The 15,780-nt window shown below is 35.0% G+C and overlaps 1 protein-coding gene across 26 annotated transcripts in view; it reads left to right on the top strand.

Annotated features, from left to right (window-relative positions):
* The window catches only part of CCDC91 (coiled-coil domain containing 91), a gene marked incomplete at its 5' end in the record, with an annotated part of 407,914 nt that overhangs the window by 203,319 nt on the left and 188,815 nt on the right, over window positions 1-15,780 (top strand). For 24 of the 26 annotated variants that reach the window (XM_082419790.1, XM_082419787.1, XM_082419786.1 and 21 more), the window contains one exon: window positions 4,245-4,352. The exons of the other annotated variants lie outside the window; for them this stretch is intronic. In XM_082419790.1, coding sequence (XP_082275916.1) covers window positions 4,245-4,352 — 108 coding nt within the window. The remainder of the gene's footprint in view (window positions 1-4,244; window positions 4,353-15,780) is intronic. 26 annotated transcript variants of the gene reach the window in all.

Here is a 15,780-nt window from a genome sequence, read left to right as displayed (position 1 = left end):
CTTTACCGGGTTGGAATGGCTAAGACAAACAGGGAACCAAGAGGGTGGACCTGAATTCAGTTCTTTGTTCCACTTAGTCTTTTCATATGATTTTGGGCTCATTTCTTAACCTTCGTGTCTGTTTCTTTATCTGTAGAACAGGTATGTAGAGCTCATGGAAAAAGATGGATGAATCATTCAATGAAATGACTGAAATTCATCATTTTTCATATATATCAGTTAAGTAGGCTCTCCTTTTGAATAACAAACTTGCTTATATGTTTGAAACTTTGAGGGAATATTATAAGACATGCTAACAACAGTTTAAGAGTCTTGCAAAATTTGAAGTAGTATTTTGTTCAAAAATAGCACTTACTCCAGAAAAAACATAAAAGTGTCCCTTCAGAGTTCTAACTTACTCTTTTGCTGATACCTTTTAGTTTTGCTTATTTTATTTTTAGTTAAAAATTGGGAAAGATCTGAAACAGATTTTTGAAAAGCAAACTATGATATTTTTCCAAGAAAGATGAAATTGTGCTTGATTTCAAATGACCCTTTACAACAATTAATTTGTACTACTGCAGTCAAAAAGCTAAACTAAGAATACAATTAACAGACATAATTAACATCAATGTTTTAATAGTTTCTCTATGACTAGGCAAGTAATAAGGCTTAGGCATACTGAAATCATGATTCATTTCTTCAGTTCATTCAACACATATTCCATATATTCCAATTACAATTATAATAGTACCTATATATTAGGTACTATTGTAGGTACAATAGTACCTACAGTGAATTAAACACAGATTCCTATTCTCCTAGAGCTTCAGTTTTAGTGGGGATATTTATTATATGTTTTGCCTCTAGCTTGCTCCATAGCTTATACTTTTCTGCATTTGTAAAGCATGACTTAGAGGATTGACTTTTAAAGTAATTTTAATTATTACTGCCTAAAATTAGCTATGAAGTGTTCTTTTAAGGTTATGTGCTAAATACCAACATGATATTAATGTTTCAGAGACCATTTGGTTCTTTAGACACATCTGCTCTGCAAGTCTGGACAAGTAATTAAATTTGATGAGGCTAGAATCAGATCTAATAGAATTGGGCTGTTTCAAGGGCGAAGATAATTCTGTGGATTTGTTAGGACAGTGGATTGTAGTTTGGTTTGCAGTAGTCCACTTGAGCTATACTTCTCTACTCATTTAAATTCCAGTGTATATTCAGTTCCATTAAAAATAAACTATCTACTGCTTATGGGTATTGGTTGGTGTGGGGTGGTTTTTGACTTAATATCTTTGTTTTCTCTGAGTCTAATCATTATAGAATTTATAACATACTTTTTTTTCAAGGAGTTTATAGTCCTTCACATACTGTATTTTATTTACTCAAAATTTATACTTGTAGAGTAGAAAGAATGAACATTCCTAGTCTAAAATAATAAAAAAATTCAGATCTCTGCTAGGGATTAACAGGAACAAATTTGGTAACTGAACTTGGTAGTTATAATTTGAAGCTCAGTGAACTTTCCAATGAATACTGGTATAATTTATACTATGATTTTAAAATATTAATCTTAATACAAGGATTGTCACTCACCAAATAGCTATTGCAAGTGTCTGCTATGTACAAAGAACTCTGTAAGAAGCTGTGTGTGATATATAAAGATGAGTATAAAGATGACATAGTTCCTGTACTAAAGAAATCTATGATCTTGTTCACACCTTTAAAATTATTCTTGAAGAAGTGTGGTAAATAGTTTTGCTCAAGCTCAGTTAAGTTATCCCCTGGGATGATACAGAAAATCTCTGATAAGACTGAAGCTAAAACCTAAACCTGTTGAAAATTAGCAAAACATTCCCTGCCTTTGGTAGCATTTTTTTCGTTATCGAATGTTTATATACATCTTTGTTTTTCTGCCTCTACATACCCTGAGAGTCTTAGTGCTTTGTTTGTGTTGAGAATAGTTTAAAATAGCTTATAAAAGAAATAATTCTTTCATGTACCTTTTTGTAGTGTTGTATTCAATATAAGCCCAAGGGAAGGGTTCCTTGTGTCTTTGATATCTGTAGAGACAATTACAAAGGAAAAAAAATTACAGGGAAATGTTAAGACTAATGTTCATTTTTATACTTAGAGCACACAAGAAATTTTAAGGCAGTTATTATGGTATATTACATAGGAAAACAAATATCCAGTTATATAATGATAGATCAAGCCATAGAAGCATGTAGCTAGTACCATTGTGTATTGCTAAGTATGTCCATAATTAATATTCTAGTTCTAAAGATGGTTTTTGAACATTATCTCCTTTATTTGGACTTTGTCACTAATAATTCCACAGTTCAGTATTATAGGCCAGTTTTTTTTAAAGAAATCTTATTATTTTATTTAAAAAATCTTGTCATTATCCTGTGGTACTTGGCCTGCTTGAAGTTTGGAAGAAAATGAGTATATAGTTTACAAATCAATCACCAGAGGAAAAAATACTATTCATTTGTGTTTCTTAATTATGGTGAGAAAATATTATTTTATTTCATTAACTTACCTGTCCCTCCAAATGGTATAATTTACTGGAAAATCACAACTGGGTATTTAACCTGGGATTATTTGGAATCACGGCAAATAGGAAGTGAAACAGTTCTTACCATCAAGCAAAACAATTCTGCCATAACTCAAGTCCCACAAAAGAATGGCATTTTTCTCTCTACAAAAGATGCCATGAATATACCCAACAGAATTGTCCATAGTTATATCATCCTTTAAATTTTCTGAAGTCCAACGAATAGTATTGTATTTTGCCAAAGGTAAATTAGAGCTTTACATTATCTAGTCACAGTTTAAGAGGTTAAATTGGTAGTGTCTTCTATAAATTATCATTATGGAATCTTTAGAGGACATATAATGTATAAATGAAGGGCTAAAGCAGTTCTGTTTAGCAGTTCTTTATATTTTGGCTAAACCATGGTCAGAGGTTTATTTTCCTTTACTAGTTTACTAGTAATTCTTCAGCTTCACTGTGACAACTATCGAATTATAGGAGTGGTAGCATCATCAGACAGTTTAACATTTGCAAAAGAAAGTTAATTATTTGAAGATTTGAGACTTATTCAGAGGTTTTCAAAATATTTTTGTCCCAATTTTAAAAAATACATACATATTTATTTATCCTCTTGATGCATGTTGTTTCCAACCAAGTAAATCTGTTTTCAAAGCAGAGATTATTTAAGAGATTTGGCATATTTTTCTTTTCTTGGCGAATGTACCAAAGGTCTGTTTTCTATAAGACATGTGTCTGTTTCAACTTACTATTTTGATTATGAGTAGTTTGTTATCCAGATAGACCTTCAAAAATAGAATATTTGCTAAAGAGTTCTTATGTATATGGTTAAATGCATATTTTAGAATGATTTAGGATTTATAAATAGCATGTAAGATAATACTGGGAACATGTTAACTATAACATATAATGCCTGAAAAAAAAAAAAAGGAAAGGAAAAAAGATGATAATATTGTAAACATCTCCAATAAGGAAGTGAGTGGGTGGAACATCTTCCAGTGTTGATTTGGCTCCCCTTAGAATAGTGTTAACATCTTTATATTTAACTGACCGAGCTTCCAGCGTTTACACTATTCACTTGAGTTTGTCTAGTCTCCCAAGTTTTATTACTTTTTGTGAATATTGCCTTAAGATTCTGACTTCCACACTTTGCCTTATACCTTTTCACATTAGGGGCGTGAACTTCCTGGGGGGCAGCTCTTTTATGTTTGAAATTGCTCAAAGTTTCCATCTGCTTTTACTTGATTTGTGGTCTTGAAGATCATGCTTGGCCCATGGGATATTAGAGTGTGCCGAGAGGATGTGGAGTTTTGTCAGCCAGTGAAATATGTCTGGTTTTTTTCTCTTTTTTTTTCAGCAGCTTTCACATGCTTCTCATCCTGTGTGGTCTTCACTAAACTGAATTTATATATAACAGAACTACTCACCCTCTTTATCATCTTCTATGACTTGGCCTTTTTACCGAGAAGGTGTGTGGAAGGAACATCTAAGCCAAAAAACTAGTCTTGGCAATAGGAAAACCTAAAACCGAAAGCTTAAAGTAGTGTTATATATGAATTTGCTTTAATATTCACAAATGTGTATTTTGTAATGCAGAATAGTATCATATTTCAGATATGTACAACTGTCAAAAAAATTTCTCATGCCAACAGTAGATTCCAAGTGTTGTCTGTGATCCAAATGACTTTTTGCTTGTTTTTAGGCACTACTGCAGTCTTCAGTTAAGCAACAAGTAGAAGCTATTGAAAAACAGTACATTTCTGCAATAGAGAAACAAGCACACAAGTGTGAGGAGTTGTTAAATACTCAGGTAATAAAATTGCACATCCATTATATATTTATACTTTTCTTCTGACTCTCTTCCCCTGAGAGCTCTATAGCTGTTTATTCAGTTTCATGCCATTTACTTTCCTTGGTGTATTTTGGAAAAAAAAATATGCTTATGTAAACTTAATGTTAAAGTTTCGGAATTTTAGACTAAATAGAGGACTAAAGGCCTAAAATATGTAGATCTTCCCCAAATTAATGATAATTTGTATGCTGATTTCTGGGTTATCATATTATTTATCAAATAACAGAAGCAAAAGAGATTACTGCAAATGTATTATGGCATCTGAAATGATTTTTAGTAGTACAAGATTTATAAATAACATTTGAATTTGAAGTACGTATTTATGTTTGAATTACCTTTCATTGCTTATAGGAATTAGTTTCTGTTTAAAATTTTTTTCTGGTGATTTCTTTTCTTTTCCTGATTTAATGTCTTAGAAAGCATTGCAGACATGATTATTGGATTTACATTAAACAATCAGTTGAAGAGCATATATCTATATGTCATAGTATGAATAATTAGTGCAAGAACTTCCCAGCAACACTTTTGAATAACAAAACTTCGTAGGTGAAAATAAAATCAACCTTATACAAAGGACCTATTTTGTATCACAGGAAGAAAATATACTAATAGGAAAACAAAATTAGGTCTAGAATTTAAATGGAGATTTATAAACATACCACTCTATCCCCAAGATTGGGGATATCTCATTGTAGTTTTGATTTGCATTTCTCTAATGATTAATGATGTTGAGCATTCTTTCATGTGTTTGTTGGCAATATGTATATCTTCTTTTGGAGAAATGTCTGTTTAGGTCTTCTGCCCATTTTTGGATTGGGTTGTTTGTTTTTTTGATATTGAGCTTCATGAGCTGCTTGTATATTTTGGAGATTAACCATTTGTTAGTTGCTTCATTTACAAATATTTTCTCCCATTCTGAGGGTTGTCTTTTCACCTTGTTTATGGTTTCCTTTGCTGTGCAAAAGCGTTTTTTTCATTAGGTATCATTTGTTTATTTTTGTTTTTATTTCCATTTCTCTAGGAGGTGGGTCAGAAAGGATCTTGCTATGATTTATGTCATAGAGTGTTCTGCCTGTGTTTTCCTCTAAGAGTTTGATAGTGTCTGGCATTACATTTAGGTCTTTAATCCATTTTGAGTTTATTTTTGTGCATGGTGTTACGGAGTGTTCTAATTTCATTCTTTTCCATATAGCTGTCCAGTTTTCCCAGCACCACTTATTGAAGAGGCTGTCTTTTCTCCACTGTATATTCTTCCCTCCTTTATCAAAGATAAGGTGATCATGTGTGTGTGGGTATATCTCTGGGCTTTCTATCCCGTTCCATTGATCTATATTTCTGTTTTTGTGCCAGTACCATACTGTCTTGATTACTGTAGCTTTGTAGTATAGTCTGAAGTCAGGGAGCCTGATTCCTCCAACTCCGTTTTTCTTTCTCAAGATTGTTTTGGCTATTCGGGGTCTTTTATGTTTCCATACAAATTGTGAAATTTTTTGTTCTAGTTCTGTGAAAAATGCCAATGGTAGTTTGATAGGGATTGCATTGAATCTGTAGATTGCTTTGGGTATTAGAGTCATTTTCACAATGTTGATTCTTCCAATCCAAGAACACGGTATATCTCTCCATCTATTTGTATCATCTTAAATTTCTTTCATCAGTGTCTTATAATTTTCTGCATACAGGTCTTTTGTCTCCTTAGGTAGGTTTATTCCTAAGTATTTTATTTTTTTGTTGCAATGGTAAATGGGAGTGTTTTCTTAATTTCACTTTCAGATTTTTCATCATTAGTGTATAGGAATGCAAGAGATTTCTTTTTTTTTTTTCCACACACACACACTCTGTATTTTATTTTTACAAGAGATAAATAGACTGACACCAAGCATTGTACATGGATGACCACAACAAAAGCAACAATGATTGCAATTACCAAACATGAAACACACTCATACTATGTCATAATATTGACATTCAGTCCAGTAATCCTCCACTGTAACAGCTCCTTTACTTTGCAGTGAAAATTGATTTGTATGTTCTTTGCCTCTGAGTCCTTGTGGGATTTTTTTTTTTAATTCAGACAGAAAGTCACAAAAATTATACTCATCATCATCAGTTCACTCAGTCCCATGTAATTAATTTTTTTTTCATCTTGATCTTTTGTTAGCACTTTTATGAGTTCATCAGTTTTTCATTAGAGTTCTGAAAATGCTTATTCATTCAGTTCAGCAGTACAGTCAGTTACCAGAAACCTGTACTTGTCAGACTCTTTTCCATGAATTTCTTGAAGATGAAACCCTTTTATAGGAACATATTTGCAAAAGCATCAGAGTACACCCAGAACTGTCTGTAAATGACAAAAGACTTAAAAATGACCACGGTTAAAGATTTGATGAAAGTTCATAATAATGCAGTTGACAAGAAATTTCATTATTTCTGAGATATACATTTTAAAGTAATAACTAGGATTATGACTTATAACATTATACCAGAACATATAAGATTTTTAGAAATTTCATGTAATGTCTGAAACATTTATATTAACATATTTCCATACAAATAACCCAATGAAAGTTTAGTATTAGTTGTTTTGTTTGTTTGTTTGTTTATACCGCAGGTTCTTATTAGTCATCAATTTTCTACACATCAGTGTATACATGTCAATCCCAATCACCCAATTCAGCACACCACCATCCCCACCCCACCGCAGTTTTCCCCCCTTGGTGTCCATATGTCGGTTCTCTACATCTGTGTCTCAACTTCTGCCCTGCAAACCGGCTCATCTGTACCATTTTTCTAGGTTCCACATACATGCGTTAATATACAATATTTGTTTTTCTCTTTCTGACTTACTTCACTCTGTATGACAGTCTCTAGATCCATCCACGTCTCAACAGATGACTCAATTTCGTTCCTTTTTATGGCTGAGTGATATTCCATTGTATATATGTACCACAACTTCTTTATCCATTCGTCTGTTGATGGGCATTTAGGTTGCTTCCATGACCTGGCTATTGTAAATAGTGCTGCAATGAACATTCGGGCGCATGTGTCTTTTAGAATTACGGTTTTGTCTGGGTATATGCCCAGTAGTGGGATTGCTGGATCATATGGTAATTCTATTTTTAGTTTTTTAAGGAACCTCCATACTATTCTCCATAGTGGCTGTATCAATTTACATTCCCACCAACAGTGCAAGAGGGTTCCCTTTTCTCCACACCCTCTCCAGCATTTGTTGTTTGTAGATATTCTGATGATGCCCATTCTAACTGGTGTGAGGTGATACCTCATTGTAGTTTTGATTTGCATTTCTCTAATAATTAGTGATGTTGAGCATCTTTTCATGTGCTTCGTGGCCGTCTGTATGTCTTCTTTGGAGAAATGTCTATTTAGGTCTTCTGCCCATTTTTGGATTAGGGTGTTTGTTTCTTTAATATTGAGCTGAATGAGTTGTTTATATATTTTGGAGATTACTCCTTTGTCCGTTGATTCATTTGCAAATATTTTCTCCCATTCTGAGGGTTGTCTTTTCGTCTTGTTTATGGTTTCCTTTGTTGTGCAAAAGCTTTGAAGTTTCATTAGGTCCCATTTGTTTATTTTTGTTTTTATTTCCATTACTCTAGGAGGTGGATCAAAAAAGATCTTGCTGTGATTTATGTCCAAGAGTGTTCTTCCTATGTTTTCCTCTAAGAGTTTTGTAGTGTTCAGTCTTACATTTAGGTCTCTAATCCATTTTGAGTTTATTTTTGTGTATGGTGTTAGAGAGTATTGTAATTTCATTCTTTTACATGTAGCTGTCCAGTTTTCCCAGCACCACTTATTGAAGAGACTGTCTTTTTTCCATTGTATATCTTTGCCTCCTTTGTCATAGATTAGTGGACCATAGGTGTGTGGGTTTATCTCTGGGGTTTCTATCTTGTTCCATTGATCTATGTTTCTGTTTTTGTGCCAGTACCATATTGTCTTGATTACTGTAGCTTTGTAGTATAGTCTGAAGTCAGGGAGTCTGATTCCTCCAGCTCCGTTTTTTTCCCTCAAGACTGCTTTGGCTATTCGGGGTCTTTTGTGTCTCCATACAAATTTTAAGATGATTTGTTCTAGCTCCTTAAAAAATGCCATTGGTAATTTGAGAGGGATGGCATTGAATCTGTAGATTGCTTTGGGTAGTATAGTCATTTTCACAATGTTGAGTCTTCTAATCGAAGAACATGGTATATCTCTCCATCTGTTTGTATCATCTTTAATTTTTTTCATCAGTGTCTTATAGTTTTCTGCATACAGGTGTTTTGTCTCCTTAGGTAGGTTTATTCCTAGGTATTTTATTGTTTTTGTTGCAGTGGTAAATGGGAGTGTTTCCTTCATTTCTCGTTCAGAATATTTATCATTAGTGTATAGGAATACAAGAGATTTCTGTGCATTAATTTTGTATCCTGCTACTTTACCAAATTCATTGATTAGCTCTAGTAGTTTTCTAGTAGCATCTTTAGGATTCTCTATGTATAGTATCATGTCATCTGCAAACAGTGACAGTTTTACTTCTTCTTTTCCAATTTGTATTCCTTTTATTTCTTTTTCTTCTCTGATTGCCAAGGCTAGGGCTTCGAAACCTATGTTGAATAATAGTGGTGAGAGTGGACATCCTTGTCTCGTTCCTGATCTTAGAGGAGATGCTTTCAGTTTTTCACCATTAAGAATGATGTTTGCTGTGGGTTTGTCAGATATAGCCTTTATTATGTTGAGGAAAGTTGCCTCTATGCCTACTTTCTGCAGGGTTTTTATCATAAATGGGTGTTGAAATTTGTCGAAAGCTTTCTCTGCATCTATTGAGATGATCATATGGTTTTTCTCCTTCAATTTGTTAATATGGTGTGTCACATTGATTGATTTGCGTATATTGAAGAATCCTTGCATTCTTGGGATAAACCCCACTTGATCATGGTGTGTGATCCTTTTAATGTGTTGTTGGATTCTGTTTGCTACTATTTTGTTGAGGATTTTTGCGTCTATGTTCATCAGTGATATTGGCCTGTAGTTTTCTTTCTTTGTGACATCTTTGTCTGGTTTTGGCATCAGGGTGATGGTGGCCTCGTAGAATGAGTTTGGGAGTCTTCCTCTCTCTGCTATATTTTGGAAGAGTTTGAGAACCATAGGTGTTAGCTCTTCTCTAAATGTTTGATAGAATTAGCCTGTGAAGGCATCTGGTCCTGGGCTTTTGTTTGTTGGAAGATTTTTAATCACAGTTTCAATTTCAGTGCTTGTGATTGGTCTGTTCATATTTTCTGTTTCTTCCTGGTTCAGTCTTGGAAGGCTGTGCATTTCTAAGAATTTGTCCATTTCTTCCAGGTTGTCCATTTTATTAGCATATAGTTGCTTGTAGTAGTCTGTTATGATCCTTTGTATTTCTGCAGTATCAGTTTTAATTTCTCCTTTTTCATTTCTAATTCTACTGATTTGAGTCTTCTCCCTTTCTTTCTTGATGAGTCTGGCTAATGGTTTATCAATTTTGTTTATCTTCTCAAAGAACCAGCTTTTAGTTTTATTGATCTTTGCTATTGTTTCCTTCATTCTTTTTCATTCATTTCTGATCTGATCTTTATGATTTCTTTACTTCTGCTAACTTTGGGGTTTTCTTGTCCTTCTTCCTCTAGCTGCTTTAGGTGTAAGCTTAGGTTGTGTATCTGAGATGTTTCTCATTTCTTAAGGTAGGATTATATTGCTATAAACTTCCCTCTTAGAACTGTTTTGCTGCATCCCATAGGTTTTGGGTCGTCTTGTTTTCATTGTCATTTGTTTTTAGGTATTTTTTGATTTCCTCTTTGATTTCTTCAGTGATCTCTTGGTTATTAAGTAGTGTATTGTTTAGCTTCCATTTTTTTGTATTTTTTACAGATTTTTTCCTGTAATTTATATCTAGTCTTATAGCATTGTGGTCAGGAAAGATACTTGATACAATTTCAATTTTCTTAAATTTACCAAGGCTTGATATGTGACCCAAGATATGATCTATCCTGGAGAATGTTCCATGAGCACTTGAGAAGAATGTGTATTCTCTTGTTTTTGGATGGAATGTCCTATAAATATCAATTAAGTCCATCTTGTTTAATGTATCATTTAAAGCTTGTGTTTCCTTATTTATTTTCATTTTGGATGATCTGTCCATTGGTGAAAGTGGGATGTTAAAGTCTCCTACTATGATTGTGTTACTGTCGATTTCCCCTTTTATGGCTGTTAGTGTTTGCCTTATGTATTGAGGTGCTCCTATGTTGGGTGCATAAATATTTACAACTGTTATATCTTCTTCTTGGATCGATCCCTTGATCATTATGTAGCGTCCTTCTTTGTCTCTTGTAATAGTCTTTGTTTTAAAGTCTATTTTGTCTGATATGAGAATTGCTACTCCAGCTTTCTTTTGATTTCCATTTGCATGGAATGTCTTTTTCCATCCCCTCACTTTCAGCCTGTATGTGTCCCTAGGTCTGAAGTTGGTCTCTTGTAGACAGCATATATATGGGTCTTGTTTTTGTATCCATTCTGCCAGTCTGTGTCTTTTGGTTGGAGCATTTAATGCATTTACATTTAAGGTAATTATCAATATGTATGTTTCTATTACCATTTTCTTAATTGTTTTGGGTTTGTTATTGTAGGTCTTTTCTTTCTCTTGTGTTTCCTTCCTAGAGAAGCTCCTTTAGCATTTGTTGTAAGGCTGGTTTGGTGGTGCTGAATTCTCTTAGCTTTTGCTTGTCTGTAAAGGTTTTAATTTCTCCGTCAAATCTGAATGAGATCCTTGCTGGGTAGAGTAATCTTTGTTGTAGGTTTTTCTCCTTCATCAATTTATGTCCTGCCACTCCCTTCTGGCTTGCAGAGTTTCTGCTGAAAGATCAGCTGTTAACCTTATGGGGATTCCCTTGGGTGTTATTTGTTGTTTTTCCCTTGCTTTTTCTAATATTTTTTCTTTGTATTTAATTTTTGATAGTTTGATTAATATGTGTCTTTGAATGTTCCTCTTTTGATTTATCCTGTATGGGACTCCTTGTACTTCCTGGACTTGATTAACTGTTTCCTTTCCCATATTAGGGAAGTTTTCAACTATAATCCCTTCAAATATTTCCTCAGTCCCTTTCTTTTTCTCTTCTTCTTCTGGGACCTCTATAATTCAAATGTTGGTGCGTTTAATGTTGTCCCAGAGGTCCTGAGACTGTCCTCAATTCTTTTCATTCGTTTTTCTTTATCTGCTCTGCAGTAGTTATTTCCACCATTTTATCTTCCAGGTCACTTATCCGTTCCTCTGCCTCAGTTATTCTGCTATTGATCCCTTCTAGAGAATTTTTAATTTCATGTATTGTGTTGTCCATCACTGTTTGTTTGCTCTTTAGTTCTTCTAGGTCCTTGTTAAACGTTTCTTATATTTTCTCCATTTTATTTCCAAGATTTTGGATCATCTTTACTATCATTATTCTGAATTCTTTTTCAGGTAGACTGCCTATTTCCTCTTTATTTGTTAGGTCTGGTGGGTTTTTGCCTTGCTCCTTCATCTGCTATGTGTTTCTCTGTCTTCTCATTTTGCTTAACTTACTGTGATTGGGGTCTCCTTTTCTCAGGCTGCCAGTTCATAGCTCCCATTGTTTTTGGTGTCTGTCCCCAGTGGCTAAGGTTGGTTCAGTGGCTTGTGTAGACTTCCTGGTGGAGGGGACTAGTTCCTGTGTTCTGATGGATGAGGCTGGATCTTGTCTTTCTGGTGGGCAGGTCCATGTGTGCTGGTGTGTTTTGGGGTGTCTGTGGCCTTCTTATGATTTTAGGCAGCCTCTCTGCTAATGGATGGGGTTGTGTTCCTTTCTTGCTCGTTGTTTGGCATAGGGTGTCCAGCACTGTATCTTGCTGGTCATTGAGTGGAGCTGGGTCTTGACGTTGAGATGGAGATCTCTGGGAGATTTTCGCCGTTTCATATTACATGGAGCTGGGAGGTCTCTTTTGGACCAGTGTCCTGAACTTGGCTCTCCCACCTTAGAGGCACGGCCCTGACACCTGGCAATCCTGTACTGCACTGAAGGATTCTTCATTTGTGATGTCATTCATTAAAGTAAAGCCCATGGCCCCACGATAATAGGCTGTGGTGATAGTCCTGTATCTTTCGTGGCCTACTGTGTCCTGCTAGTGTTGGAGGGTCTCCTGCAGAGGCAGGGGGCAGCAGTGGCTCACCAACGGACAAGGACAGTGGCAGCAGAAGTTCTGGGAAGTACCCCTTGGCGTGAGCCCTCCTCAGTGTCTTTTTAATAAATGGCTTGGAAGAGAAAATACACAGGAAATTTTATAAATTTGTTATAACAATTATACTCTTTTAGGTGGTGAAATACCAGGTTGCCAGAGATATGAAGTATATGACTACGTAAATGGACAGAAAACTCACAGAGAAGAATAGGTCATAGAATTGTGAAAGAGCATAAGGCATGCATTAACCAAGCCAGGCTAAGTTATGCCCTAAACTCTTTGGCTTCAGACAGCAATGGTTTATGTCTTACTAATTCTCCATGTACATTGAGAATTCTTTGGGGGCTCAGTCTCATGATGTCCTCACCCTAGGAACTAGCCTGATAGCATAGTTCCTATTGGAACATTACCTGTTATCTTGTAGAGTGAAAAAAAGCCCATTCAGATTTCCTACTGGTAAGTCAGCATTCTGGACTGGAAATGACACTTCCACTCCCAATTTGTATCTACAGTGCCCCACACAGTCATAATGGGGCCAGGAAGTAAGATCTTACTATGAATCTGGAAGGGAGAGGGCAGGAAATACTTGATAAGTAGAACTAATATACCACGGTCTGCTCTTTTGGTCGCCAAATATTCCCAGTCTCCATGTCTCAGGCAAATTTGCTTACTTGCCCACATGGGAGAGGTAAGTTCTATCCAGCTATAGCCTCAAGCTCAGAAGTCCAGGATCTTTGAGTGACAGGTGGGGAATAATGTGTTGCAGTCTCTGTATCATCAGGTCCAGATATATAGTCCCTTTTGACCTGAAGAACCAAAAACTGCAATGTATGTTGTTTATCCCCAACATATCTAGTATATAGTGGCAAGATAAAGGTTGGGTATGTACCGTATATGCTCTCAGTAGGAAAGATGAAGAATCAGAGATGCATAGCTACCATTAGTATGTAGCAATTCTAAAACCTCAATGAACAGATTCAGTAAGGATCTCTGCTGTGGGGGTAGGATTGCTCTTTGATTTACTGTGATTTGATTTACTGTGATTTACTTTTCAGAGTTTAGGGCCAGGGTCTGTAGTCCATTGTTCTTTTTAATCTTGTAGGGTTAAATTTTTTCAATATCTTTCTTTTCGCTATACCTAATGTGAGTATTGGAGATTATACCATTTCTCGGCCTGATCCCTGTCTATAAAAATTCAGGAGCCCTGGGTCATTTTAGGGTAGCAAATAGTCACAGTTCAGGATAATGATTCTTTTGGCTTTTTATCTGTTTGGTTGCAAACAGCTCCATTTGTCAGATGCAGACCCATGGTTATTTTAGAGACCTATGTTCTAGATTTAATATGTTTATATGCTTTCCACCCTCATGCTTGCCTATCTGTTTGTGTCTCTCTTTTTCTGATTAAAGACAACTTTTTTATCAAACCTGGGTTGAGGAAATCCCAGTGGTCTCTTTTCCCCAAACCACTTGGTCCAAATGAAAGGATGTACAGGACAGTCACAGCCTTATTGGCACTTTGCTTGGAGGCACTTTAACCCATTGAATCTTTAACAGTGGGTATGACTACATATTTGCTATTTGCAATAACGTGTTAAAGAATAAAATACCATGGAAACAATTTAACCAAGGAAGAGAAAGACTTGTAAACTAAAAATGACAAAACATTGCTGAAAGAAATGAAAAATAAACTAAATAAATGGAAAGACATCCCATGTTCATCAACTGAGAAATATTTGGTGAAGAGCACTCAAGACTACCACAGGACATTTAGAGGAGCATAAGCAATTCAGTGTGATGAAATACTATTTAAAAAACTAAACACTTAAAAGGGAATATGATTATTAGGTAAAAATCATGTAAAGTGTAGAAATGGTATCTCACACGTGTTTTTCAAATCATATTTCTTGAGATGTCATTTGAAATTTGAAATAAGTAAATTTAATTTAGTAAAAATAATACCTGAACGATTCTTTAGGAATAATTTAGTTCAACCTTTCATGTGTATATTTGTCTCTTTTTTTCTCTTGCTCTCGTTTTTTTTTTTGTTCTTCTCAAATTAAGAATTTAAGGGAAAAGCAAGTTAACACTAAAGAGTAGTTACAAGCCTGTGCACTGGAGTCAGACTGCCTGAATTATCCCTGGCTTTGTCAGTTAGCTATGTTTCTGTGGAATGTCCCTTAACCTCTCTGTGCCTTATTTTTCTCATCTATAAAATGTAATTCCTACCTCATAGGATTGTTATGAGTATTATATGACATCAGATTTGCATAGTGCTTAGGATAGAACTTGGCACATTCTAGGTAGTTGTTGATATTAGCTACATTATTATCAACTTTGTTATTCTTGGCCAAGATCAATTGTCTGGCTACTCTCAGAATCAGGGCTAGGATTCACATTTTCTGATTTCTAGACCACAGAAGAAAGGCTACTTATTTGTAGTTCATGTTTTGTCATGTGTGTGGTATAAAAACGTCATTGACCTTTAAATTTTTGAACATTTGTCCTGGGGCCACTTATATGAATGCTAGATCAACATTTTGTCCCTCTCTCTCTCTTCCTTATTTAATGAGGGCCTTTTATATGACTGGCACTCTGCTGGATTATATGGATATAACGTGAGCAAGACAGTCCTTCTAGTAAGTAAGGAAGACAGATGACATAATTACAAAGTAGTGTGGTAAGTCATGATGAAATAAAAAGTTACATGAGAGTACATTAAAGGAGTATATAACTCCTTCATATTGAGTAAGGGAAGACTTATTGGACTAATGATGAGTTCTCTGAGCGTTCATAGATTTTAGTGACGTCAGAACTGAGAATTGAGCATGGGAGACGTATGTGGAATAGCACATTCAAAATCCTTTAGATGAGAGAGTGTAATATAGATGTTTGACAAGGGGTGAGGCTATTTGAGACTGCCAAATGAAAGATAATTTTATGCCATAGAAAGGATCATAAAGGACCTTGTCTGCCACATTATCTGACAGGAAATTGGGTGCTATTAAAAGATATTAACTAGAGAAGGGACATTTGTCCCAATTTGTTGTTACTGTTTGTTTTCTTATGATTGAATTTTAAGAGTTCTTTACATATTCTGGATATAAATCTTTCCTCAGATATTCGATGTTCAAATACTTTACCATAGTCTATGGCTTGTCTTTTCTTCTAATGTATTTACAAGAGCAGAAAT

Source organism: Balaenoptera physalus, assembly GCF_965194825.1.
Source record: "Balaenoptera physalus genome assembly, chromosome: 13".
NCBI lineage: Eukaryota > Metazoa > Chordata > Mammalia > Artiodactyla > Balaenopteridae > Balaenoptera > Balaenoptera physalus.
Note: the sequence above shows the minus strand (reverse complement) of the source record. Positions and strands in the feature narration are given on the sequence as shown.